This window comes from Leptodactylus fuscus, chromosome 3, assembly GCF_031893055.1.
Source record: "Leptodactylus fuscus isolate aLepFus1 chromosome 3, aLepFus1.hap2, whole genome shotgun sequence".
NCBI lineage: Eukaryota > Metazoa > Chordata > Amphibia > Anura > Leptodactylidae > Leptodactylus > Leptodactylus fuscus.
Genome location: NC_134267.1, coordinates 56,393,779 through 56,418,526, shown reverse-complemented (window position 1 = coordinate 56,418,526; position 24,748 = coordinate 56,393,779). Strand labels below are relative to the sequence as shown.

Sequence of the window (24,748 nt, the reverse complement as noted above, 5' to 3'; positions counted from 1 at the left end):
CCTGCACACAGTATTATTCCCCATAGTAGCCCCTGCACACAGTATTATGCCCCACAGTGGCCCCTGCATATAGTATTATGCCCCATAGTAGCTCTTGTACATACTATGATGCCCCATTGTGGACCACCCATTAACAATTATTATACTCTGGGGTCTTTTCATTCCCCAGAGTATAATAATCGGAGACCCAGGGGAGGGTACAAACATAAAAAGCAGTGTTACTTACCTCTCCTTTGCTCTGACGTACTCTCCACTGATGTCAGCCATCTTCAATGATTGAGGAGATGTCACTTGAGCTTGCATTGCGACATCTGGGACGTCACCAAATATATTATATTATATATATATTAGTTGTTTTTTTTGTTGTTGCAAAAATCTAACATTTTATTTAATGAAGATCTCATTACAGTATCAATAGTCATATCCTTGGTATTTTCACAGCATGCAGTGTACAGGTTCACTCAGCATACTGGGCAGGGGTTCACTGTCCTTAAGTGAAGTCCCTTCATCCTCTGTCTTAACTCTTCTTTTCTAAAGATGTCTTCAACCAAAACACATAGGTAAACAAAGCAGGACTTACAATATGATCCTAAATTTAAAGACTATGAAGTTTTCTTTTCTAGACCTGCTGAAATTGATATAGAGCAATTTCAGGGTATTGCACTGTAAGCAGCAGTGAAGTGGTTAACCTCTTACCCCTCCCTTTTGTGCAGTCTATAAATACAAGGCCAGTAAGCTTCTGTCTCAGTAATCTCTGATCAGACAGAATGGCCATGGCTTCCTTGACTCTCATACTTCTGAGCTTGCTTCCTCTTCATGGGATTGCATTACTAGACGAAAAAAACAGCGCTGATGGATTCCCTCCCTTTTGTGGTAACTACGAGTGCCCTAAATACCAGGTGTTGAAGAAGTACAATGTAAGTTATATTGTTATATTGATATGTGACTGTTACTTATTAGCTTCTTACCATCACTTCTTGCTTCAAAAGACATTGTGACACAGCAAATACGAGCCCAGCCCAGGGGTCAGTCCATCCAGAATCTGATTTTAGAAAGTATTAAACACTTTGACAATCGTAAACATTTACAGAAAGTTTCTTAAATGCTCAAAAATTTTGTATTAAATATATTGTAGGTTAGGAGGATAAGGTTCACTACTGATGTCTTTCTTGCAAGATTTATACTTCTATTTCTGTGTTCTATTATATTTCTATGATGAGTTTGCATTCTTGGCTTCCAAAGTTTATAATGTATTTTATGTGGTCAGGCTTACATCAATGTATGCGTAGTCTCACCTTTTGTATTAACGTAAGTGGACCAAGAACACACAGGTCATACAGATGTAGCAAACCTTAGTGTAATATGGTGTGTTAAGACACCTATTCATTTTTCACAGGATAGCGGATAAGTCTGATTACTGGGGGTTGGAACACAGGGACTCCCATTTGCTGAGAGTCCCAGAATTTGCTCCTCCAGTGATCAGATACTTATCTCCTATCCTGTGAATGGGGAATACGAGACATTACTTGGAGAACCTCTTTAAGGCCCACGTAGCAAAAAAACTGCAGGAAAACACAGTTGCAACGCATCATGGTTTTTCCTGCATTGCTTTTCCCAACAATGTTCACAGAGGTTTGCTCTTTGGGCTTCCTGCTTTAAATATACCAATAGGGAAATCATTGATGTTTCCGTAAGTATAATGTAAATGCTGTAATTTCCAAAACTGCAATGTGTTTTTCAGCAATGGTCGGATGGGATTTTGCAATAACTGGAAAGCACCACTTTTTTTTCTGTGGCGTTTCTGCCACAGCTGAACCTCAGCATTTACGTCATGTTGGGCCCCACATTGCAGAAGCATTGCTTCTTTGTGATAATGTCCGCTTAAAAAAAAAAAAAAGGGGACGCCTATCATAACAGATAATAACGGACACTAACTGATGTTAATGTGTCCGTTTTTTTATTTTTGTTTTCTGAACATGTGCAAAAATAAAACACAGTAATAATGGACCGTATAAAGGATGCGCTTCCGTTACTGTCCATTACCCATAGATTTTAACATTAAAAAATAACAGATACTTGACATTCGTCATGGAGCTGTTATTTTTCATGGACACAAAATTCTTGCATGCAGGATTTTTTGCCCACGAAAAATAACAGACACATGACGGATTTGGTGTAAACGGACACAAACGGTTACTAACGGACTAAAGAGAAAATCTCATTGAAATGAATGGAAATTTTAACGGATTTGTGAGAGTTCTGCTAGTGACTGTTACTAAAATCTTGTAATGGACAATAGCAACGGACACTACTGACTGTCACCAATGGTAGTGTAAACGTCCCCTTAGCCCAACATTTGCTATCCCTGTAACTATGAGGATAATATACTACCAATCTCTAACAAGTGCAAAATGGATTCTAATACTGCATTTGCTGTGTCCAGTTGTAGTAGAAACAGCAGCTGGAGATCCCAGACTCTACCATGTAAAATACAGACCTTCGGCAGGAAAAAACAAGACTTGCTGTGTTAATAGCAGAAAAAAATGGCAACATGGTGTGATTGGTTTCCCACCAAGTTTCATATATGAAAGACTAAAGGGAACTTAGCTTGACCTCTAGACCTATCATAGGTGCAACCTTGCACTTGGTGCCAGTCACTACAGGGATCCTTTTAATGGATGAAAACAGATGCGAACAGATGGCCATCCATTTACAAAGAGTAACACTGTAAAAAAAAAAACAAAAACACCAAACATTTGTTTCAATTTGTTTTGTTGGATATAAATGCGTAGTAAACCGTACTCATAATGTAGATTCCACCTCCTGACTACAGCAGTCCTAAATGTTCACAATGTACTAAAGGTTTGTGCCTTTTGTTAACTCTGGCGAAACTTGCTCTAACAATGATGGTGCAGGAAATGGCATTCTTATTAAATCTGCCTCATTAACTGTGGGATAAAGTTTACCTTACATTTATTTATCAAGAAATATTGTGCAAACCAGTGGCATTATTCAATATTAATGAATTTGCAGTCTATCGGGAATCTAAAGGAGTCTATTGGGCTCAAAATGCCTCGGAAACCAATAATAGTGCACCGTTGGGTGGCAATTTTGGCATATGAGGCTCCATCCCTGGTGCTCTGCATAGTTCTCTAATGACGAATATCTCTGCTTTGCTTCATCCGTTGTGACCTCTATATGGCACCATTATTGGTTTCCAAAGCATTGTGAACCTGATAGTCTCTCTTTTTAATTAAAAACCTGTGGAATTTTAATCCTGGTAATTGAGGTATTTGATTTGTACGTAAATCTATCCAGGTAAGAATTTTATATTCCGAAACATAATTAATTAACATAATCAAATAAGATTCCTTTTTGTTTAACCCTTTTGTGTCCTTTTTTTTTTTTTTTACCAAAGTAGAAATAATATTGTTTTGTACTTTTTAGGCTAGTGCCAAATAGCAACATTTGGCCATGACTCAGGTCGCATGACCAAACATTACCAGGATGCCCTGCGGCTCCTTCAGTCATGTTGGTGAACTGAGTCGCATTGTGACCCGTGGGTACTGTGACCATCACAAAAAAATCAAGCAATGTTTAATATTTTTGCAGCTAGAATTTCAAGGTGGCTCAATTCACTAACGCAGGAATCACAACAAAGGGCGCCAAGTGGCCTTAGCCTTATATAGATCATAGAGGGTTTATACCACAGGCAATAAAAGTATGATTGCTGAGGACCTCATTACTGGGATCCCCATTGATTGCAAGCACAGGAACAGGAACACCCCATCAGAGGTGAACCTAGCCTCTCTGCTGCCTGATACGAATGATCAAAAGACACCCCCCCTCCCGACTGAATACCAGGGGAAGGGGGGGGGGGGGGGGGGTGATGTTCATCTTTTGATCGACCGCCTTAGGCAGTGGGGAAGAAGGGAGGGTGCTAGTGGTAACAGTGAATACAATGCAGTAATATTTTGTGCAGTGATACTCACAGGAGACGTCTTCCCACATTTCCCGTCTCTTCCCTTTGGACCGCCATGACCACTTCTTCCAGCCCTGACTTGACTCTGTATAGTTTATAACACAGACAGCTTTGAATGCTCACTTCTCCACAGCGGCCCCTGCAGCCTAATATTATGCTCCACAGTGGCACAATACACTGTGGGGCATAACAGAGGTTGAAGGGGGGGGGGGGTCACTGTGGCGGCATAATAGAGTTTACAGGGGCCACAGTGGACCTAGAAACCTCTATTATACCCCACAGTTGCCCACCCAACTATTATGCCCCACAGTGGCCCACCCATGAACTATTATTATACTCAGGGGTCTTTTCAGACCCCCAAGTAATCAGAGACCCAGCTGAGGTGAGGGAACTTAATAAAAAGTTTTACTCACCTCTCTGAGATCAGATGTTAATCCTAGCAGTCTTCGGGCCTGCACTAGCAGTGCCATACAGGCCCGAAGCCTGTGCTAGCAGTAACAGGCTGTTACTACTAGCACAGGCTGCGGGCCTGTATGGTACTGCTAACACAGGCTTCAGGCCTATATGGTAATGTCCCAGACCACACAACGTCTGGGACATTACCATATGGGCCTAAAGCCTGCTAGGATTAACATTGGATCCCTGAGAGGTGAGTAAAACTGTTTATTATGTTCCCTCACCTCCCCTGGGGCTCCGATTATTATACTTGGTATGAAAAGACCCCCGAGTATAATAATAGCAGTAGTGGGATCGCAGCCTCGGCTCAGGCCTGGGAAGTTAGGTAAATAGGCCGCTACCTGCTGGGGATACTCCAGCAGGTAGCGGCCTATTATAAAAAAAAAAAGAAGTATTTAACTGATCGACCTCCCCGCTGCCGCCGCCTCTTCATTCCCCGGCAGTAAGACGTCTGTGTATCAGCGCAAGAGGCATGATGACAGCGCAGTGTAGAAAAAAAAAAGTAAAAACGCTGGCTGCCGCCCCCTCCGAAGTGCCGCCAGAGGCCGCCACCTCATCTTGCCTCATTAGAGGTACAGCCCTGCACCCCATTCTGGAGTAGAATGAATAGAGCAGTGGTTGTGCATGCACACTTGGGGTTGTTCACACTACTGTCATTGTAGTCTGTTGCTCTCATCTGTTATAGGATAAGAGCAACGGACTTAAATGGAAATGGAATGACTGATGTAGATGCAGCATCCTTCGTCTGCATTCTTTCTAATGTAAAAAAAACATAACAGAAGTTTTCTTCCGTCATGTTTGTTTATTTTTCAAATGGAAAAAAAAAGTCTTGCAGACGTCCATTACACTTATCCTATGATGGATAAGAGCAACAGACTTCACTATTGGTAGTGTGAACTTAATGTAACACTTCATTCAAAGTCTATGGAATTGATGGAGATACCAGAGTATGGTGCAGTAGCCTCGCACATTTATAATCTATCCTGTAGATGTCTGATAATTGTTTGACATGATAAAATGTAATAATTTTAAGCCAAGCACCTAAAGGTCTCCCCTTCCTTACTGTACTGTAACTTTGTTGATAATACGTTTACAATACTGTAGCTACGTTGAGAATGCATTTCCATAGACCTTGCTGTTTGGTTTTATACCACGAACAAGATACAATGTTGTGCAAAAGTTTTAGGCATGTGTGAAAAATAACTGTTCCTTCCTTTATGTATATCATAATATATACATAATGTGAGGATGTGACTGAAACAAATGTCTGAGTATCTTCACACACCCTTCAAACGTTTATTCCCGGCTAGGATAGGGGACAATACATTTTTGCAGTAGGCTCCTGCTGAAGTGTGGCTACTGTTTTTACACTACATCCTATTATTTTTTATTGTACATTATTAAAAGTTACTTTTTAGGAATTTATTTTACTTTTGTAGTGATACACATCTGTTCTTATATTTTGCTTGGTGATTATATTATTAAGCGTGGAGTTAACCAAGTATGATACTGTGACCTACAAAATATTCCTTCAATTTTAACATTCATATCTATCATATAGACTTTTGAGCTCAGAAGATATGATAGTACTCGTTGGGTGGTAACAAATCTAGAAACAGACATGTTTGGTCTTGGAATAATGAAGAGCTTCAAGCGTCTCTTTAACTATATTACCGGCGAGAATGTTGAAGGTAAGTTATATGTAGTGTATTATTTTATACTGAGCTTCCAAAATCCCAAATATAGTTCACCTTTATAATAGTGTCCAAATCCTGTATTTTGCTAATCTACCACTAGTGGCCGCTATTTCACTCACTTTGAAATATTATTATTATTATTATTATTATTATTATTATTATTATTATTTAAGAAGACCAACCACAGCACCATTCACTGTCTCATTTTGTGTTGCAGAGGACACATAGTTGGAGACCATTGGTGACAAGTCTATTTCCTCCTTAAACATATAGACTTTCACACTATTTTGCAGATGTAAATCAAACTTTTATATTTGTTTGTGTGGCCCCAGCCATAAGCATTATTCACCTCATTCATGTCAGTCTTAATCCATGGACAGTACACAGTCCTGATAATCTTCGGGCAATGTACAAGGGGGCCACACGGTGGCTCAGTGGTTAGCACTGCAGCCTTGCAACGCTGGAGTCCTAGGCTCGAATCCCGCCAAGGGCAAAAAAAACATCTGCAATGAGTTTGTATGTTCTCCCCGTGTTTGCTTGGGTTTCCATCCTATACTCCAAAGACATACTGATAGGGAAAAATGTACATTGTGAGCTCTAAGTAGAGTTCACAATCTACATTTAAAAAAGATAAAAAAAAAATAAATCTTTGGGCAATGTACTGTCCACTGTTGATCTTTTTTTCATATCTCATTTGCTGTACTTTCCAATGTCTCTAGGTCTGTAAAAACAGACAGCAAATAGATATAATTTGTGTGGTCTTTGTGATTTTTCCAGTCCACAAATTTTATTAAACATAGCACGTTTCCATTTTTTCCATGGATCAAACAGATGTCTGCATATGCCCATTAAAATCAATGGGTTGGTATGAAGTCCACGATTAACAGGGACAACACATGTCCATATGAAATGGACATGTGGTTAAGCCCTTACTCTTGCTGTCCTCTGAGATGGTAGCATGATGTCATTGAGAGATTGTGTTAAAGCCCCTTGCCCAAGGGAGAGGGGTAGTACTGTAAAATCCAGTCTGCACATCGTCCTGCCTCCTCCTGGCTCTACTGTCCATACTATATACACTACAGGACAGAAAAGCCATGGATAAGCAGAGACTTCCACCATCACATATTACAATGAAGCAATGAGTCTCCTGACTGGTTTTGGGCATGGAAACATGGCTGATGTACACACCAGATTTTCCGGCCTGAATTTCCTCCAGGCTTTAATGAAAGCAAAAGAAACAAATTCCATTGTAAAGTAACTACTGTATTTTGGTTGCTGTTGGTATGTTATTTGAGTTGGTGTAGGTTCATATATGATAGTAGTGCAGTTCCTTTCTACTTATCTGCTCTACTAACATCATGTAACCTAAGAGGAATGTGAACCTTGCACAGACAAACTCTGACTTAATAACTCCTTCCAAATCTCCTCTAATGCGGCTTAAAAACCACAATAATGCTAATATGTGCTTCATTGTGACGGCCAAGTAATTGGATATCTGCTAACTACTTGCAGCATTTACATCTTATGCTTGGTTCACACCAGCGCCTGAACTTCGTTTTCAGGTTTCCGTCTTCTGTATGCAGAAGACGGAAACCTGTCATGCCGAGTCCGGCCGTGAGCGCCGATGAGCGTTTTATGTGCTCCGCGGTGAAACTTTTTTTTTAAGCAGGGCCCAGAGTACTGCATGTCCAACTCTGTGTCCGGTTTTAAAAAAAAAGGTTAATGGCGCACACGGCCGGAGAGTTTTCAGGCCCATTCAAATGAATGGGCTTGAAACATGCCGGCAGGTTTCCGTCTCCTGCCCCTGTTCTGTGCAGGAAACGGAAACCTGCAGAACGGAGTACAGGCACAGATGTGAACGAGCCCTAAGGAAGCTTCTAATTTTAGCAATATTTGAAATTTTTGGTTTTTATTCATCCTCTAAAGACTAATGTATAATCTGTAATATCTCAAAAATTGGCCATTTTTAGTAATTACTTCATAATATTGAAAGGGTACATGTAAAAGTTTGGGACAAGGGAGTCAAACACAGGCATGCAGTGCAAGGGAAATGTATGTTATTGCTGTTATCGAAGTCCTAATAGTTTTCCATCTCTGTTATTCTTAGGTATATCTATTAAAATGAGTGTTCCTGTCCGCGCTACTGTGCCATTGCAAGACCAATCCATTAATGCCACAATGGCTTTCTTTGTGCCAACATCAGTTGTGACTCCCCCTACACCCAAGGACTCTTCTTTGCATTTGGAAAGCTATCCTCCAACATCTTATTATGTCAGGTAATGGGCAGTCAACAATATTGGTTTGTTCCTAGAAAGTTCTGTAAAATAATGTTACTTAAAGTGTACTTCCAGTTATAAGCAATTTGCATAAATAAATAATACAGGTGAATATAACAAACTTTGTAAAATATCTTATAAAAGAAATATGTTTCCTTCTCCAATTTTCAAGCTGAATTTCTTTCTCCATACGAGTCTATGAAGAGGGGAGGGGAGGATGAGGCTACTGGAAGACACACAAATAATTGCTGCTGCTGTGAGTGAGGCAGAGCTCTTTTGATACTTGTGTGTCTCCAGATAAGACTTAAAGGCGAATTCCCATCTTAACACATTATCACCATCCATAGGCAAGGGGATAATTTGCAGATCATTGGGGGTCTGACCTTTCAAAGCACCTCTCCTTAATTTAAATGAGAACAATGGAAAGAGCTGAAGTATAGTGCTTGGCTATCTCCAGTAAAATGAATGGAACAATGTGTGCACCATTCTGACCACAACTCCCTGTTCTCCTTATCTGTGTAGGCATGATAGGGTGCACCCCCAACGATATGCAAGTCATTCCCTTTTCTATGGATAGATAGCTTAATAAAAGGGGACTTCCCCTTTAACTCCACAAAATAAGGCAACAAATCTATTAATCAGCGTGCAGCCCCGTCTCCACCCCTCCCCTCTCCATAGAGTTCTGTATGTGTGAAAAGTTGCTCAAAAGTTTAACTGTTCTTTAACATGTATTATAAGTGTCTGATGTCTGTCCTTGTCTTTTGCAGGTCATTTAGTGGCTATGCCCTAAAGTCCGACTATGAGAAGCAATCAAAAGCCCTTTCAGAGGAGCTTGATGGCCTTGGTCTAGCTTATGATGTGAATTTTGGAATAGCTGCAGGCTATAATGATCCTCTTACATTTTTTAACCGTCACAATGAAGTGTGGTTCAGATTGCTAAACCAGTAAACTCGAAGTGTAGTAATATTAATACAATAACTATAGTGTTGTGTTTATAGGACTACATTGTTAGATCTGTAGTTTTCTTTAGTAACTAAAACTAAATTCTGTGTGTGTGTGGGGGGGTAAGTTTGTACGTAAAAGACATTAGTGCACTTTTTCTTTTACAAAGGGGGTGAACTGGTCAAAAACAAAAAATGGCCATAAGGACAGTACTTTAGTAGGAGGATTGAGATACAATGATGCAAACTTTTCTATAAATATTACATTCAGAATACCATAGAGTGATTGATAATACCATACCGGTGAGCCGTGATACCGCTAAGGATAACGTCCATCCAGACACAATTGTACTGACAGATATTTATTCTTCCCCTCTAGTTCTATTTTTCTCCTGTTAATTTAGAATATGTGATTTAAGGACTATGGACTGTGGACCTTTTTTATCAATTGTACTTGTATATATTTTTGACAAAAAAAAAAAAATTTAAATAGGTTTTCAATAAACATTTCCATTGATTATACTCTGCGTGATGTCTCATTCAATTTAGACTTTCTGATTTTCAAGGAAAGCCATCAGACAAGCATGGGAGGATTTAGTTTTTTTGTGGTCCTAAGCAAAAACAGTATAATGACCCCTTGGGGGGAGTTCACACGGAGTAACATGCCTCGTGATGTGGCACGTATACGCCATGTGAGATTTTGAGCGCCGTATACGCTCCCATTGATTTCAATGGGAGCCGGGATCGTATACGCGGTGTTATTTTGCGGCTGTGATTTTGCGGCTGCAAAATCACGGCCGCAAAATAGCGCCGCATATACGATCCCAGCTCCCATTGAAATCAATGGGAGCATATATGGCCCGCAAAGTCTCACACGGCGTATACGTGCCACATCACGCGGCACGTTACTCCGTGTGAACTCCCCCTTAGTGTACCAAACTAGAATAATGCTCTTCAATTGCCCCCACATAATAAAAATGAACCTGATTCCAGAGTCACTGAACCCCCTCCCTACACTAATGTCCTCTTAATAGCACAATATAATACTCCCTCAGTGGTCAGAATACAGTAAAAAAAGAAAAAAAAAAAGTATCTCACTCCTGTTCGCTGCCAACTTAGGTCTTTTCTGGCTTTTGACCTGCTTGACATGATCTGGCTTAGACAATGTGATGACATCATTATGCTGCTTGTACCAGTAATCTGTTCCCTCATAGGCTATACGCCTAAAGTGGTCTGTAGTGTATGAGAAAAAATGGCCAGGCAAGGAGCAATTGACCCCACAGCCCGCTTCATATTATGACAATATGGCACTTTTGAGGCCCCGATGACCTGAATTTTTTTGCCCTAGCAATGATTGCACTGGTTGGTATGGGGCTCCACTGTACTTAGATTGCTCAAAATTTAGCATAAAAAGGCGTCCTCTCCTTCACGCCACTTCCCTGAACGAACTTCCGAAACCACCACATTAGCCACAACTAGATGGTGGAACTGGGTAAGCAATTTGACAAATGTAAATGGATTATTTCCTTCCTCTTTAGACATAAACCCCTAATTGGGCCAAAAATGCAGGAAAATTCAGCCAAGATTCTCTACCTTTGGTACACCAATGGTATCCAACGAGCTCAGACTCTTGCTAGTTTTATGTTTGGAAGGAGGGAACGATGGCTCATATTTCTCTCCGTAATAACTTATTGGAACTAAGGTGTGTAGTCATAACATGGGGGATTGTCAATAATAACAGACCCTCACCTTGGCCAAAACTGGAATCTTTACTTGTGGCAGTTATCAAAGAAACAAGTACTGTGGAAATAAAGTCACTAAGGCTGATGTCACACTAGCGTTGGGTGACCATTCGGGGACTCCATTCCCTATTCCTCTTATAATATGTGGAGAGAAAAGTCCTGCAAACAATATCAGGACCACATTATAGTAAAATAGTTTTTCACAGAAAATAAGCTCTCACACATAATGGGGAGATTTATCAATCTCTATGCCAGTTCCTGGTGTAAAGGGATAATACTGTTGAGAAAAATGTGCACAGCAACTCCAGTGTGCCTCTCTCTATGAATGTGGGTGGAAGGGAATGGGCTAGGCCAACAGATCTGAATCTGGAGCTCACACGGTTACTCTCTCTACTTGTCACAGGTTAATACAAAATGGAAAGTGACTTTAAGTAAGAACCTGGGCCTTTCTGTTGTTTACTGCGTCACATAACAGATCTCACATGGTAAACTGGGAAGATGGGTTTCTTGGAGGACTGGACTCAACGGGCGTAAAAGCTCCTCTAGTTATAGATAGCACTTATGTGCAACGCATGACTCTAATCCAGGGGTGCTCACACTTTTTCAGCATGCGAGCTACTTATAAAATGACCAAGTCAAAAGATCTACTACCCACTTCTTGTGGGCGGGGCCTTGGCCGCAGCATTGTCTGATTGACATCGGATCCCGGAGAGGTAAGTAACATTGTTTATTATGTTCTCTCACCTCCCTTGGGGCTCCAATTATTATACTCGGGGGTCTGAAAAGAGGAGGAGAGGTCCAGGAGATGGAGGGCAGAGTAATGCGCTTGGCTCTGTCAGTAAGTAGGTTGTTTGTAACTGTGGTTAGTGCAACTTCTGTGGAGTGATGCTGTCTGAAGCCTGACTGTAGTCTGTGAAAGAGTAAGTTGGATGAGAGATAGGAAGATTACAACATCTCTGCCTGTTCGGGTCTCTGCGCCACCCTCTGCTCGCATGCTGCAGCGCAGGAGGCGTGTGCAGTTTAATAATTTGCTTAGAGTTTTTAGTTGCACTGTGTGAACACGGCTCTAGTTCTGTAATTGAATTTGCACCACACCCGTCTTCTGCCCTTGTTGCCTCTGTCCATTAAGTGGTTAATTTTTGCCTTGCCCTGTGATTGACAGCCTGCCTTCCTATCAGGTTCTGGGCGGGTTCTTCTTCCCTATTTAGTCTTGGCTCACATATTCACACTGGTGCTTGCTATTGCTTTGTGCGTACTTGCTTTTTTCTGTCGCTGTTATTACTTGTATTCTAACTCTTGACCTCTGGCTTTCCCTACTGACTATTCTTTTGGAGTTGATTTGGCACTGCATTGCTCGACTGTTTCCTGACCCTTGGCTAGCTGACCTCCTCTTGTTGTTCGTCTTGTCTGCGTTTTGTGTATCACATATATAGGAAGGGATCATCTTCTAGTTGCCGCCTAATACGTAGGATAGGGCCTGGCAATAGGAAAGGACAGTTGGGAGCTTCAGCTTAGGGCTCACTGTATCTTGTGCCCCGCCCCAGGGTTTCCAGCAGCTACTGGTGAATTGCTGTCCTAGCAATTCCCTAACAAGGATAATTTGGAGTGGACGTGTTGTTCAAGCAATTTTGAGGCGTACGGGAGCAGTGAGATGGGGCGATTGTTGGTTGGAGAGGATGGGTCGAGGGACAGTTTCTTAAGTATAGGTGCACCAGTAGCATTTTTGAAGCTAGAGGGAAAGGATCCTCTGGTTAGGGATAGATTGAAGAGCTGAGTTCGGGCAGGAGTAATGACTTTAGTGAGGCTAGGGATGAGATGTGACTGGATTGGGTAAAGTGCACAGGAGGTCGGGTGGGATTTAGAAATTAGGGTGGAGAGCTTTTCATCGGTGACAGTGGAGAAACAGGTTAAAGATAAGGAACATTGGACAGTTGAATAGAGTGGTTGATGGGGGTGCAGGGTGAGACTGTCTCTGATGTTGTCAATTTTGTGTTGGAAATAAGAGGCAAAGTCTTCAGCTGAGCTGTTTGTGTTACTGTACATATTGGGGGAATTTATTAAGACTGTATACCAGCTAATCTGTTATCTGGCTGGCGCAAGATTTGTCTAAGTAGTTAAGAGTCTCCAGCACCAGAATTGAAATATGCACTAGTCAGGGATTGTCAGGGATTGTCATAGCTTCACTTGTAATTTACACAGCTTTCTGGAGTGAATTGTAGTAAATTTGTCTCTGCTTCATTTATCCCACCTTTGTGAGCAGAGCACAGAAAAAGGGCCACAATTATTCTCATCTATGCCAGTTTTGTGGTGTAAAGTGAATAGGAAATTGCCCCCATTATCTGTACACCACTTCAAAATACAATAGATCTACAGAAATAAAGATCATTAAATAAATGGTTAATACTCATGATTTTGTCCCCTTATTTATTATCTCCAATGTTAAATTGGTTTGGCCGAAGAAGTTAAAATGTGGACAATACTGTTATATAAGTAAGCATGTGGGGGGGGGGGATCCCCTCAATAGAAGCTGTTATAAAACTCTGCACACATCCTCATTGTCTTATACACGTGAGAGAGGCAGGGGGCGTACCCCATGCGTTACTTAACTCTGTTTTGGGAGAATTACACAAGCTCCATGCTCCACCCATATTCTCAGTATAAAACAGCAGCTGAGCTGACCAGACAAGCACACGCAGACATGGAGTCCAGGAGAGCATTGCTGCTGGGGCTGCTCGCAATATTTGAGATCACAGTGGCTGAGCAAGTCTATGAAAACCCCAGTCAGAACCAACTGCCTTCATTTTGTCGCACCAGGGACTGTCCGAGATACCAGTTGGTGAAACAATATGATGTAAGTATGAGTAAGGGGTTTAGGATTTAGTTGTGCAGATTGTCATTTCTTACTCAGGATCTGCAACCATGATGTCTAAATTTATTAGATGACCTTTCTCTGCATTCAATGGCTTCCAAATTCTTCTTCTGTTGCTTCTACTCTGTGTATAAATATATAATTTAGTATAAAATCCGTTCCTGGGAAAGCAGGATGACTGCTAGATCACAGATACTAGAGCATGACTTTCTTATAGCTGTATACATCTGCAGATATGTTACTTGTGATGTTGTTATAAGTATGTTCTGTATGTTCTGTTCTGCTTACTTAGGAAATTGTACAGCTGTACGCTCAATGAACTACTGTATAAAAAAGAGTAAGGGAGCGTTCACACTACCGTCGGTGTCCGACATGTAGTGTCCGCTCCTAGTGTCCGCTCAAAATCTGTCACGGACACTAGGAGCGGACACTAGATGTGTCCGTGACACCTGTCATTCACTTGAATGGGCATCGGGTGCGTTCTTTTGCACTCCGTGCCCGTCCTTCCCTGTCCGCAAGAGAAGATGTCCGACTTCTCAAGCGGACAGAGGAACCCTGCATGCATGTCCGTGACAGATTTTGAGCGGACACTAGGAGCGGACACTACATGTCTGACACCGACGGTAGTGTGAACGCCCCCTAAGCCAAAGCAAATGGACAGTAAAGAACCTAGAGTGAATATTGTTTTACTTTTTAATGATATTCTGTAAATTCTTTTGGTTAGATTTAAAGGGGCAATAAACCCAGAATCTACGCAATTTTAAAAAAATAGTAATTAATTCCCTATATAACACATCACATCATCTCCTTCTTGCTCTTCTTTTGTCTTCTATCACAATTACAGAAAATTAGAAATGCAATGTATTCTTCTCTATGGCAACAGCCAGGTATTCCCCCCCCCCTCTCCTCCCTAATGCTAGTGCACATGAGCCAGGAGGTTTAGGAGGCGAAGGCTGGGTCTAGACTGCACTTTGTCTATACAATGGGGGCGATTTATCAATCCCTCTATGCCAGTTTTCATATTGCGGCACACATTTGGTGCAAAGCTCTTTCTTGTGCCAGATGTATGCCACAGCCACCTTTCTGTGCCTAGTTAGCCACATTGTGTGAATGTTGGACGGGGACGCCTTGGCTGGACATATTTATTATAACTCATGCCAGCAGTAACTATGTCAGTAGTATTGTACACAGAGTGACACAAGCCGGCTTTACCTGACTGACACTGAGAACAATACAACCCAGTACAGCTCAATTCTCCCATACTGTTATATGAAAATATGTGTAGTTATGCTTTGATAGTTCCCGTCTCTCCTGTATGCCTGCCATATTTTGCTTATATACCATCCAGGAGCTTTGGAAAGCTGGGTAACTACTAATAGATAGGTATTTTGAATATCAGACTGGGTATGTGTTACTCTCTATTGCCCTGATACAGTTAGGTATATGTACTAGCTACTATGGTATTCCATGCCAAACATACTTTTCAGGGTCCTGGGAAAGCATACCCCCGAGTATAATGATCGGAGGCCAGGGAGAGGTGATGGAACATAAGTAGTAACAGTGTTTTTTATGTTTGTATCCTTCCCCAGTTCTCCAACTATTATACTCTGGGGTCTGGCCACTATGGGGAAAAATAGTGTGTGCAGGGGCCACTCTGTGTCATAATGCACACAGGATTATTCCCCATAGTGGCCCCTGCACACAGGATTATTCCCCATAGTGGCCCCTGCACACAGTATTATGCCCCATAGTGGCCCCTGCACACAGTATTATGCCCCATAGTGGCCCCTGCACACAGTATTATGCCCCATAGTGGCCCCTGCACACAGTATTATGCCCCATAGTGGCCCCTGCACACAGTATTATGCCCCATAGTGGCCCCTGCACACAGTATTATGCCCTATAGTGGCCCCTGCACACAGTATTATTGACCATAGTAGACCCTGCACACAGTATTATGTCCCATAGTGGCCCCTGCACACAGTATTATTCCCCATACTAGACCCTGAACACAGTATTATGCTCCGTAGTGGCCCCTGCACATAGTATTATGCCCCATAGTGGCCCCTGCACACAGTATTATGCCCCATAGTGGCCCCTGCACACAGTATTATGTCCCATAGTGACCCCTGCATACAGTATTATGTCCCATAGTGGCCCCTGCACACAGTATTATGTCCCATAGTGGCCCCTGCACACAGTATTATTCCCCATACTAGACCCTGAACACAGTATTATGCTCCGTAGTGGCCCCTGCACATAGTATTATGCCCCATAGTGGCCCCTGCACACAGTATTATGCCCCATAGCGGCCCCTGCACACAGTATTATGCCCCATAGTGGCCCCTGCACACAGTATTATTCCCCATAGTGGCCCCTGCACACAGTATTATTCCCCATAGTGGCCCCTGCACACAGTATTATTCCCCATAGTGAATCTCATCCACACATTGTGGACATATTCACGCAGCATTTCTGCCTCTTCGTGTAATGTTCAAAAACTTGACATGCATGTCTTTCAGCGACCCGGGAAAGTTGGGTAACATTCTATGTGAACCGTTATAGAATCTGCTAAATCCAAATATACTTAAATAATCTTACCTTCTTACTCTATATTGTACAGTTTCCTTGGCAATGAATGGCCATTTTTTTTTTCACAGTTGATTTGCACCCCTGGGGCAGCTATGGACAGTACTCTGCCGTGCTTGTTGCGTGTGGTCTGTGGTTTTCCACTTTACACATTTGTGTCAATGGAAACAGATGACACGTGGTTGGCATCCATTATCCCCCCCTTCATCGCTCCATAGTCTAGGTTTCAGCAGGGGCTGTGTGATTATGACCTAAATCAAAATCTCTATTAATTGGGCATTTTACCTCCATTACGATTAATGGTGATCATTTAGGCCACACCTCCCAGAGTTTAATTTATAGTAAAGGAGTAATGACAATAATCTGACCTTGTAATAAACTATATCGGAAGTCTTCGGGAGCTATGTCTTGGGTGAACCTCCTGAGATTTTGTCTCACGAGATTTGCCTGGCGGTTTTATTTGGACCAAACATGTATGAACCGGATCTGCTGAAGCAGCTCGTGATGTCATTCAGGAGGCCAGAAGAAAGCTGAAGAGAACGAAGACCAGTGCCAGAGCCCAGAGGAGGTAAGTAACATGGACCTACGATAATGAACACGCCACTAGAGTATAATAGCAGTTCTGGTTCGGATGGTTTTTGGTCCTAATGAAACTGCTGGTAAGATCTTGTGAATACTCAGATAACCAACACAAATGACCGATGGACTCAAAATCATGGCAGTAATCTGGATTGATGGTTGATTATCTTTTGGGGTGATTTTACAATTCATTCCCTATCCCTAGTTTCAATCTCATGCAGTAATTCCAAAGTTAGAAAACATCCCAAAGAAAATATTCCTAAAGCTGTTACCCAATGACAACCACACACTAGGAAAAGCCTTTAAGGCTAAGCCCCAATTAATGACTGTGAAAATGCATTTTCTTCTCCTATTACATCTAAAGGCAATAGTGTGGATGAGACTAAATGAAATATCAATCACTTTGCTGTTACTGTAAAACTCAATTTTTTTACTTCCTTATCTCAGCAGCCATAAATATTTTTCCCTGAAGTAAACTGGTAACTAAATTTACCCCCTAAGGACAGGTGGTCACTATAGTTTGCTGGGAAACTTCATTACGTTTAAGAACCTGTAAGTCAAATTTCATACACCAATATTTGGTTAAATCTGGTTAAATTAAAATTGTAATGGAACATTTTAACTCAAAATTGACTTAAAGGGGTTACCCTGTTATGGACACTTACCCCATGTTACGTGGATAGGGGATTAGTGTCCGATTCACCCTAAGCCCTCCTTTTGAATGTAGCCAATGTGCTTGTGAGACCAGTGCTCCATACACTTCTATGAGGCTGCCGGGGCTGTAATCTACAAGGGCTGCGGGTGCTGCCAGAGAAGTGAATGGAGGGCCAGTCACGCAAGCACTCTAATTCTACTTTCACTAGGAGGCCTTGGGGGGGATTTTGGCCCCCATCCTTCTGATCAGACACTTATTCCCTGTCCTGTATGTACCTTCAGTTTTTTAGCTACTTTAATGGTAGAGACCTTGGTATTTGGAATACTCTGCATTATTTGTGTGGACAATACTTGCATGGACATTGTATTAATATTTTTTTTTAATTGGAACCCTTTGTCTATAACCATCCAATTGCTGACAGATTATTGACTATCCTATTCTTATTGACTCTTCTTCTTCTTCAGAACTTTGAACTTCGTCAGTATGAAGAAACTCGTTGGGTGACAACCCCAGTAAATCAGGACATTATAGGCATAGGAATGGCGAAAAGTTTCTGGCGTCTGTTTTACTATATCAATGGGACAAATGCTGAAGGTAGGTTGTGCCCTTAGGTGAATCCTTGCTTATATCTGTTATGGATTCTGGTTGGGTGCCGAGCTTTTTTTTTTTTTTTTTTGCTATTGATATGATATATTTGGATCACAAGGTTTACAAGTAGATGGCGTTCATATAGTAAAAACTACATGAACCTTACCTAAAACTGGTTAAGAACTGCTTCCAACTTGTAAGACAATGGGGCATCCAATTATCTAGAACATTGGTAGGAAGCCTATTTTCTTGTACACTGCACCAATTCAAATAAAAAAGTCAAGCATGAAGTACTTGGAGTGCCATATGTTATCAACCCACTACATAAAAGACATTATAATGCACTTACAGTTGTAGTACACAGCGTAGATGACCTCAATATCACAGCCATATGAACTTTTGTGCTAATATGTACACATATGTTCACATGTACAGTCCTATGAAAAAATTTGGGCACCCCTATTAATCTTAATCATTTTTAGTTCTAAATATTTTGGTGTTTACAACAGCCATTTCAGTTTGATATATCTAATAACTGATGGACACAGTAATATTTCAGGATTGAAATGAGGTTTATTGTACTAACAGAAAATGCGCAATATGCATTAAACCAAAATTTGACCGGTGCAAAAATATGGGCACCTCAACAGAAAAGTGACATTAATATTTAGTAGATCCTCCTTTTGCAAAGATAACAGCCTCTAGTCGCTTCCTGTAGCTTTTAATCAGTTTCTGGATCCTGGATGAAGGGATTTTGGACCATTTCTTTCTACAAAACAATTCAAGTTCAGTTAAGTTTGATGGTCGCCGAACATGGACAGCCCGCTCTCAAATGATCTGAAAACAAAGATTGTTCAACATAGTTGTTCAGGGGAAGGATACAAAACGTTGTCTCAGAGATTTAACCTGTCAGTTTCCACTGTGAGGAACATAGTAAGGAAATGGAAGACCACAGGGACAGTTCTTGTTAAGCCCAGAAGTGGCAGGCCAAGAAAAATATCAGAAAGGCAGAGAAGAAGAATGGTGAGAACAGTCAAGGACAATCCACAGACCACCTCCAAAGAGCTGCAGCATCATCTTGCTGCAGATGGTGTCACTGTGCATCGGTCAACTATACAGCGCACTTTGCACAAATAGAAGCTGTATGGGAGAGTGATGAGAAAGAAGCCGTTTCTGCACGTACGCCACAAATAGAGTTGCCTGAGGTATGAAAAAGCACATTTGGACAAGGCAGCTTCATTTTGGAAACAAAAATTGAGTTGTTTGGTTATAAAAAAAAGGCGTTATGCATGGCGTCCAAAAAGAAACAGCATTCCAAGAAAAACACATGCTACCCACTGTAAAATTTGGTGGAGGTTCCATCATGCTTTGGGGCTGTGTGGCCAATGCCGGCATCGGGAATCTTGTTAAAGTTGAGAGTCGCATGGATTCCACTCAGTATCAGCAGATTCTTGAGAATAATGTTCAAGAATCAGTGACGAAGTTGAAGTTACGCCGGGGATGGATATTTCAGCAAGACAATGATCCAAAACACCGCTCCAAATCCTCAGGCATTCATGCAGAGGAACAATTACAATGTTCTGGAATGGCCATCCCAGTCCCCAGACCTGAATATCATTGAACATCTGTGGGATGATTTGAAGCGGGCTGTCCATGCTCGGCGACCATCTAACTTAACTGAACTTGAATTGTTTGTCCAAAATACCTTTATCCAGGATCCAGGAACTGATTAAAAGCTACAGGAAGCGACTAGAGGCTGTTATCTTTGCAAAAGGAGGATCTACTAAATATTAATGTCACTTTTCTGTTGAGGTGCCCATACTTTTGCACCGGTCAAATTTTGGTTTAATGCATATTGCACATTTTCTGTTAGTACAATAAACCTCATTTCAATCCTGAAATATTACTGTGTCCATCAGTTATTAGATATATCAAACTGAAATGGCTGTTGCAAATACCAAAATATTTAGAACTAAAAATGATTAAGATTAATAGGGGTGCCCAAACTTTTTCATAGGACTGTATGTCCTCCTTTCTTTTCTTCTGGTCTGTTGGAGACAACAGCAGACCCCATTGACTATAATTGGGTCCGTCTGTCGGACAGTGCGATGGAGGCTCTGACTCAAATGTGTCAGCCTTATAAGCTTCTATTGTGTGGTGTCCCAGAGGATGCAGGTGTCATAGTAGTACATAATGGGGGTAGTAGTCCCTCTGATAGCTGAGCTTATTGGGATGGTCACGGTAGCTGTAGTGGTGGTCCACACTGGGTGGCACCTCTCATGGGTCACACAGCAAGTCAATTGTCAAAAGTGGAACAGCAAAAGACATAGTCCTTTGTTAATCAAAAGTCTCTTAAAAGTTCAGCCATCTCACATCAATATAGTCTCTCATTTACAATACAAAGGAGTGCAGGTGAATAAACTGGCGGCAGATGAAGGAGAGCATTAACCTGGTGGCAGATGAAAGGGGACAGTAAATTGGTGGCAGTTGAAGGGGGGCAATTAAACTAGGGGCAGATGAAGGGAGGACTTTAAATTGATGGCAGATGGAGGTGGGGGACATTAAACTGGGGAGTGTAGGGGCATTATACTGTGTAGGGGCACAAAGAGAAATGGGTGAGAATGAGCAGAGTGAATATAGAAGTAGGCGGAGCTAAATTAGCTGTGTCACGCATAGTGTGCAACACATTTTCTCCCTCATTCTATCCTTTGAAAGTTGGCAGGTATGCAACTATCATGGCAGTAAGGAGTGTACTGGGACACTACAATTTCAGATAGCATACTGTGCTATTTTGTGTGGTAGAATGCCAGGCCCCGTATACACAATCTAATGTCCCAGGTGGTCATGTATCTGTATCTCCCATCTTTGCTTTATAACTGATGAAGGTTCGCCCCTATAACTTGGTGGCAAGCGGAGGACCATGTGATTGTTCACGTCACTCAGCATCCTCTGTAGTAACTCGCAGGGCTCTGCAAACTGAGTGACATGTACAATCACATGGTCCACCTCCCTCTGCTAAGTTATGAATGGAATTGGTGTCTGCAGGTGCCAGATGCTCTCAGTTTTAAGGTGCAGAGGGGGAAATTGTCATGCCAGGGAGCTATGGCCTGTGTTTTACTCTTGCCATGTGTGCTGGGGGATGCTGACCCTGCTCTAGGACTTCAAAGAGCAGAACGTTAGGAAAGAATTATATACTAAATATGCTGGTGTAGGAACCTCCCCATACAAAACATATATTTGGGATACAATATTGAAACTTAGTCATGCTGATGTCTTTGTGTATTTGAACTCTCAACTTGCACTTAAAGGGGCTTATTTGATGACCTATCACTATACAGTAGATGGGTTCAGTTGAAATACATCAATTGCATTTGGCTATTGTAACTATATGGGTTCACTGAGATCTATCAGTTACTGTATAACATGTACCTTACTCTGCAAAGCATATCCTTCATACAGGAATTATTGAGATTGAGCTGTCCATAGTGAGGGGTTTGGGATGTATATGCTGAAAAAACTTTATAAGGACACTCTGTTCAATACTTAACATGTCTCACCTCTCGATATTTTACCTCCTTTTAGAGCAAACAATGAACATGACTGTACCTGTGGTGATGCATATGCCATTAAAAGAACAATCTGCAGAGAAATTCACAATGTCCTTCTTTGTGCCACATGAATTGGAGAATCCTCCAAAACCTTCAGACCCTGCAGTTTACCTTGAGACATTACCTGCATCTTCTGTATATGTCAAGTAAGTTACTTCAAGTCCAGTTCATTGTCCACTTCTGTTGTAGTAAGCCAGGCATGCCCATCCTGTGGCCCGCTATGCCATTCTATTTGGCCCTGGACATAGAAATGCTTGTCTGTGTGTGGTTGTTCATGTGAGAGGAGAGCATGCCGCTCAGGGACAGGTAAGTACAACTTGTGCACTCTGTATCCATTTCCGACCCCATGAAATGTCCCTGTGTAAGAATTATCCCTTTATGGGAGCAGGAAAGGTTAGATGAATGGAATTCTTTCATCCTCTTTAACACTCTAGAAAGCAGTATAAGGCTACGTTCATACCACGGAAAATGAAGATGAATTTGAGGCAGACATGTGGCTCATATGGTTCACCCTCTATCCTGAGCAGAATACCAAAGTAGAAAACCAGATTTCTGCCACTGATGAATGGGACTTATTGGCAGGAAGGCTCGAGCTGTGGATTCCACAGCAGGATGGAGCAGGGGATAATTTTTTTTCACATCCTACTGTGATCTCTGCCTTTCCTTGACTAAAATGGAAGGAGGAATCCTTCTCAAAATCAACAGATTCTGCCATGTGAATGGGCTCTAAAGGTTAGAGATAACAGCCTGTGCATGCAAGTCTCCTGTTGTAGTTGTGAAATACTAACCAGTTACAACATCATCTATCCATAATACAGAGAGCAACATGCATGGTCTCCTCCCGGAGTAATGACTGTGGGGGATGGGGACCATTCTCCCAACAAGTGAGTCATGATTGTAGAACTTGTGCCAAACTTTAAAACATTTATGGCATGTACTCTTACCAAGAACGCCCCAGATGGCAATAATTCTTAAAGACGTTTTAACCAGGATCATAACTATATTTAACTAAATTTGTAGACAAATAAGTTAAAATTTTTTACAAGCCTAAAAGTAAATCAATAAAATGTTTGCAGATTTTTAAAGATTTTTCTATAATTATAATTTTTTTAAATGTAGTTTGTGAACCCCATATAGGGCTCACAATCTACATTTTTCCCTATTAGTATGTCTTTGGGAGTAAATCCACACAAACATAGGGAGAACATACAAACTCCTAGCAGATGTTGTCCTTAGCAGGATTGGAACCCAGGACTTCAGCGCTGCAAGGCTGTAGTGCTAATCACTGAGCCACTGTGTTGCCCCCTTTCTATAATTATGGTGGTGACAGTCTATTGTCTTGTTAAGCTGCTATTGGATATGACCAGGAACTTATTCAATAATGTAATGGGGACAAGTCTTGTTCACCAGAGCCATCTTTTTTTAGCAGCTTCATTGGGGTGATTGGTGAGGGGGAGGGGGTGCTATCCCGAGCATTTAGCAGACTCAGCTCTATAAGAGTATATTGTATGTAATGTATAATATACATATATTTATTTCTCCTTTTGTTTGTTGCTCATATGAACTGTCCATTCCTTTTCAGGTCTTTTGGAGGATATGCTATACACGCTACTTTTGTCAAGCAAGCTAAAGCCCTAGCGGAAGAGCTGAGGTCCCTTGGTCTGGAATTCGATGATACATACTTTGTACGTGTTGGCTATAATGCTCCTTTTGAACTTTTCGACCGCCACAATGAAGTGTGGTACCTGGCAAAGTAGACTTGTTTTGGCACTTGGAATTTACTTATTTGCTCTTATTTGTAACCACTGGCTCCTTGGAAAACCCTTTGACTCTTTAACACTGCCTTGTGTATGTAACTTGTTGTCATGTATTTTTTGTAATAAACAGATTTTGTAAACTCTAAAAAAAATAAAATAAAAAAAATATATATATAAAGTTTGGTTCTTTTTAATATACTTTACTGAATAAAATGTTGTCTATGACATTATCTTCTGACAATAGAAGCTGTCAGGGAGTGGGATATTAGTCGGTAAGTAACAAGGCAGTTCTTGAAGCTGGTGTTTTGGAAGTAAAAAAAGAAAGGGCACTTTCAAGAATCTGAGTACGTGGACAAGGGTCATATTGTGAAGGTTAGACTACTAGGTCAGGGCATCTCTAAATGTCAGGTCTTGTTCCTGGGATACAGTAGTTAGCACCAACCAAACGTGGTCCAAGGAAAGACAGATGGTGAAAGGATCATGGGTGAATGTGGCTCAGTTAACTGGTTAACTGGTCCGGTCCCAAGGAAGATCTACTGTAGCAATAATTGCTGAAAATAATTGAAAAATAGTAGGAGGATAGTGTTGAGCGAGTAGTATTCAATCGAATACCTTGCTCCCATAGGAATGCGTGTAAGCGGCCGAACACTAAGGGGTTAAGCGCATCAAATATTCACTGCACTTAACCCCTTGATTTCGTCCGCTTACAAGAATTCCTATGAGAGCGAGGTATTCGATCGAATACTACTTGCTCATCTCTATTGGAGGACACAGGTTATTAAAGTTAGTCTATTACCAGGGTGAAGCATATTAAACTAGCAACACTGTTAGGGTGCCTTCACATGGAGTTACGCTCCATTCTTTTTGCCCATTTTACACGTGTAAAAATACACGTGTAAAATGTAGTTAGTCATTGAGTTCAATGGCTTATTTTTAACGCGCGTCTTTAGACGCGTGTTATACGGAAAAAAATATTGAATTCAATGGCTTACTCCATTTTACACGTGTA

The 24,748-nt window shown here is 41.4% G+C and overlaps 2 protein-coding genes across 2 annotated transcripts; both read left to right on the top strand.

Annotated features, from left to right (window-relative positions):
• Positions 1-751: 751 nt before the first annotated feature.
• On the top strand, positions 752-9,817 carry LOC142197386 (heme-binding protein 2-like). Its single transcript, XM_075267623.1, has 4 exons — positions 752-917; positions 6,000-6,129; positions 8,243-8,411; positions 9,179-9,817. Exons 1-4 carry the CDS (start codon positions 768-770, stop codon positions 9,357-9,359), a joined length of 630 nt encoding a protein of 209 aa, XP_075123724.1. The 5' UTR covers positions 752-767; the 3' UTR covers positions 9,360-9,817.
• Positions 9,818-13,771: 3,954 nt separating this feature from the next.
• Positions 13,772-23,878, top strand: LOC142197385 (heme-binding protein 2-like). Its single transcript, XM_075267622.1, has 4 exons — positions 13,772-13,945; positions 18,251-18,380; positions 21,957-22,128; positions 23,565-23,878. Exons 1-4 carry the CDS (start codon positions 13,793-13,795, stop codon positions 23,737-23,739), a joined length of 630 nt encoding a protein of 209 aa, XP_075123723.1. The 5' UTR covers positions 13,772-13,792; the 3' UTR covers positions 23,740-23,878.
• Positions 23,879-24,748: the final 870 nt, after the last annotated feature.

What these genes read in the sequence shown, in the direction of transcription:
- LOC142197385 (XM_075267622.1), top strand. Translation starts at nt 13,793, where the DNA reads ATGGAGTCCAGGAGAGCATTGCTGCTGGGGCTGCTCGCAATATTTGAG. An exon ending in AGTTGGTGAAACAATATGAT is followed by an intron (nt 13,946 to 18,250) that starts GTAAGTATGAGT and finishes CTTCTTCTTCAG; the next exon opens with AACTTTGAACTTCGTCAGTA. An exon ending in CAATGGGACAAATGCTGAAG is followed by an intron (nt 18,381 to 21,956) that starts GTAGGTTGTGCC and finishes ACCTCCTTTTAG; the next exon opens with AGCAAACAATGAACATGACT.
- LOC142197386 (XM_075267623.1), top strand. Translation starts at nt 768, where the DNA reads ATGGCCATGGCTTCCTTGACTCTCATACTTCTGAGCTTGCTTCCTCTT. An exon ending in AGGTGTTGAAGAAGTACAAT is followed by an intron (nt 918 to 5,999) that starts GTAAGTTATATT and finishes TCTATCATATAG; the next exon opens with ACTTTTGAGCTCAGAAGATA. An exon ending in CCAACATCTTATTATGTCAG is followed by an intron (nt 8,412 to 9,178) that starts GTAATGGGCAGT and finishes TGTCTTTTGCAG; the next exon opens with GTCATTTAGTGGCTATGCCC.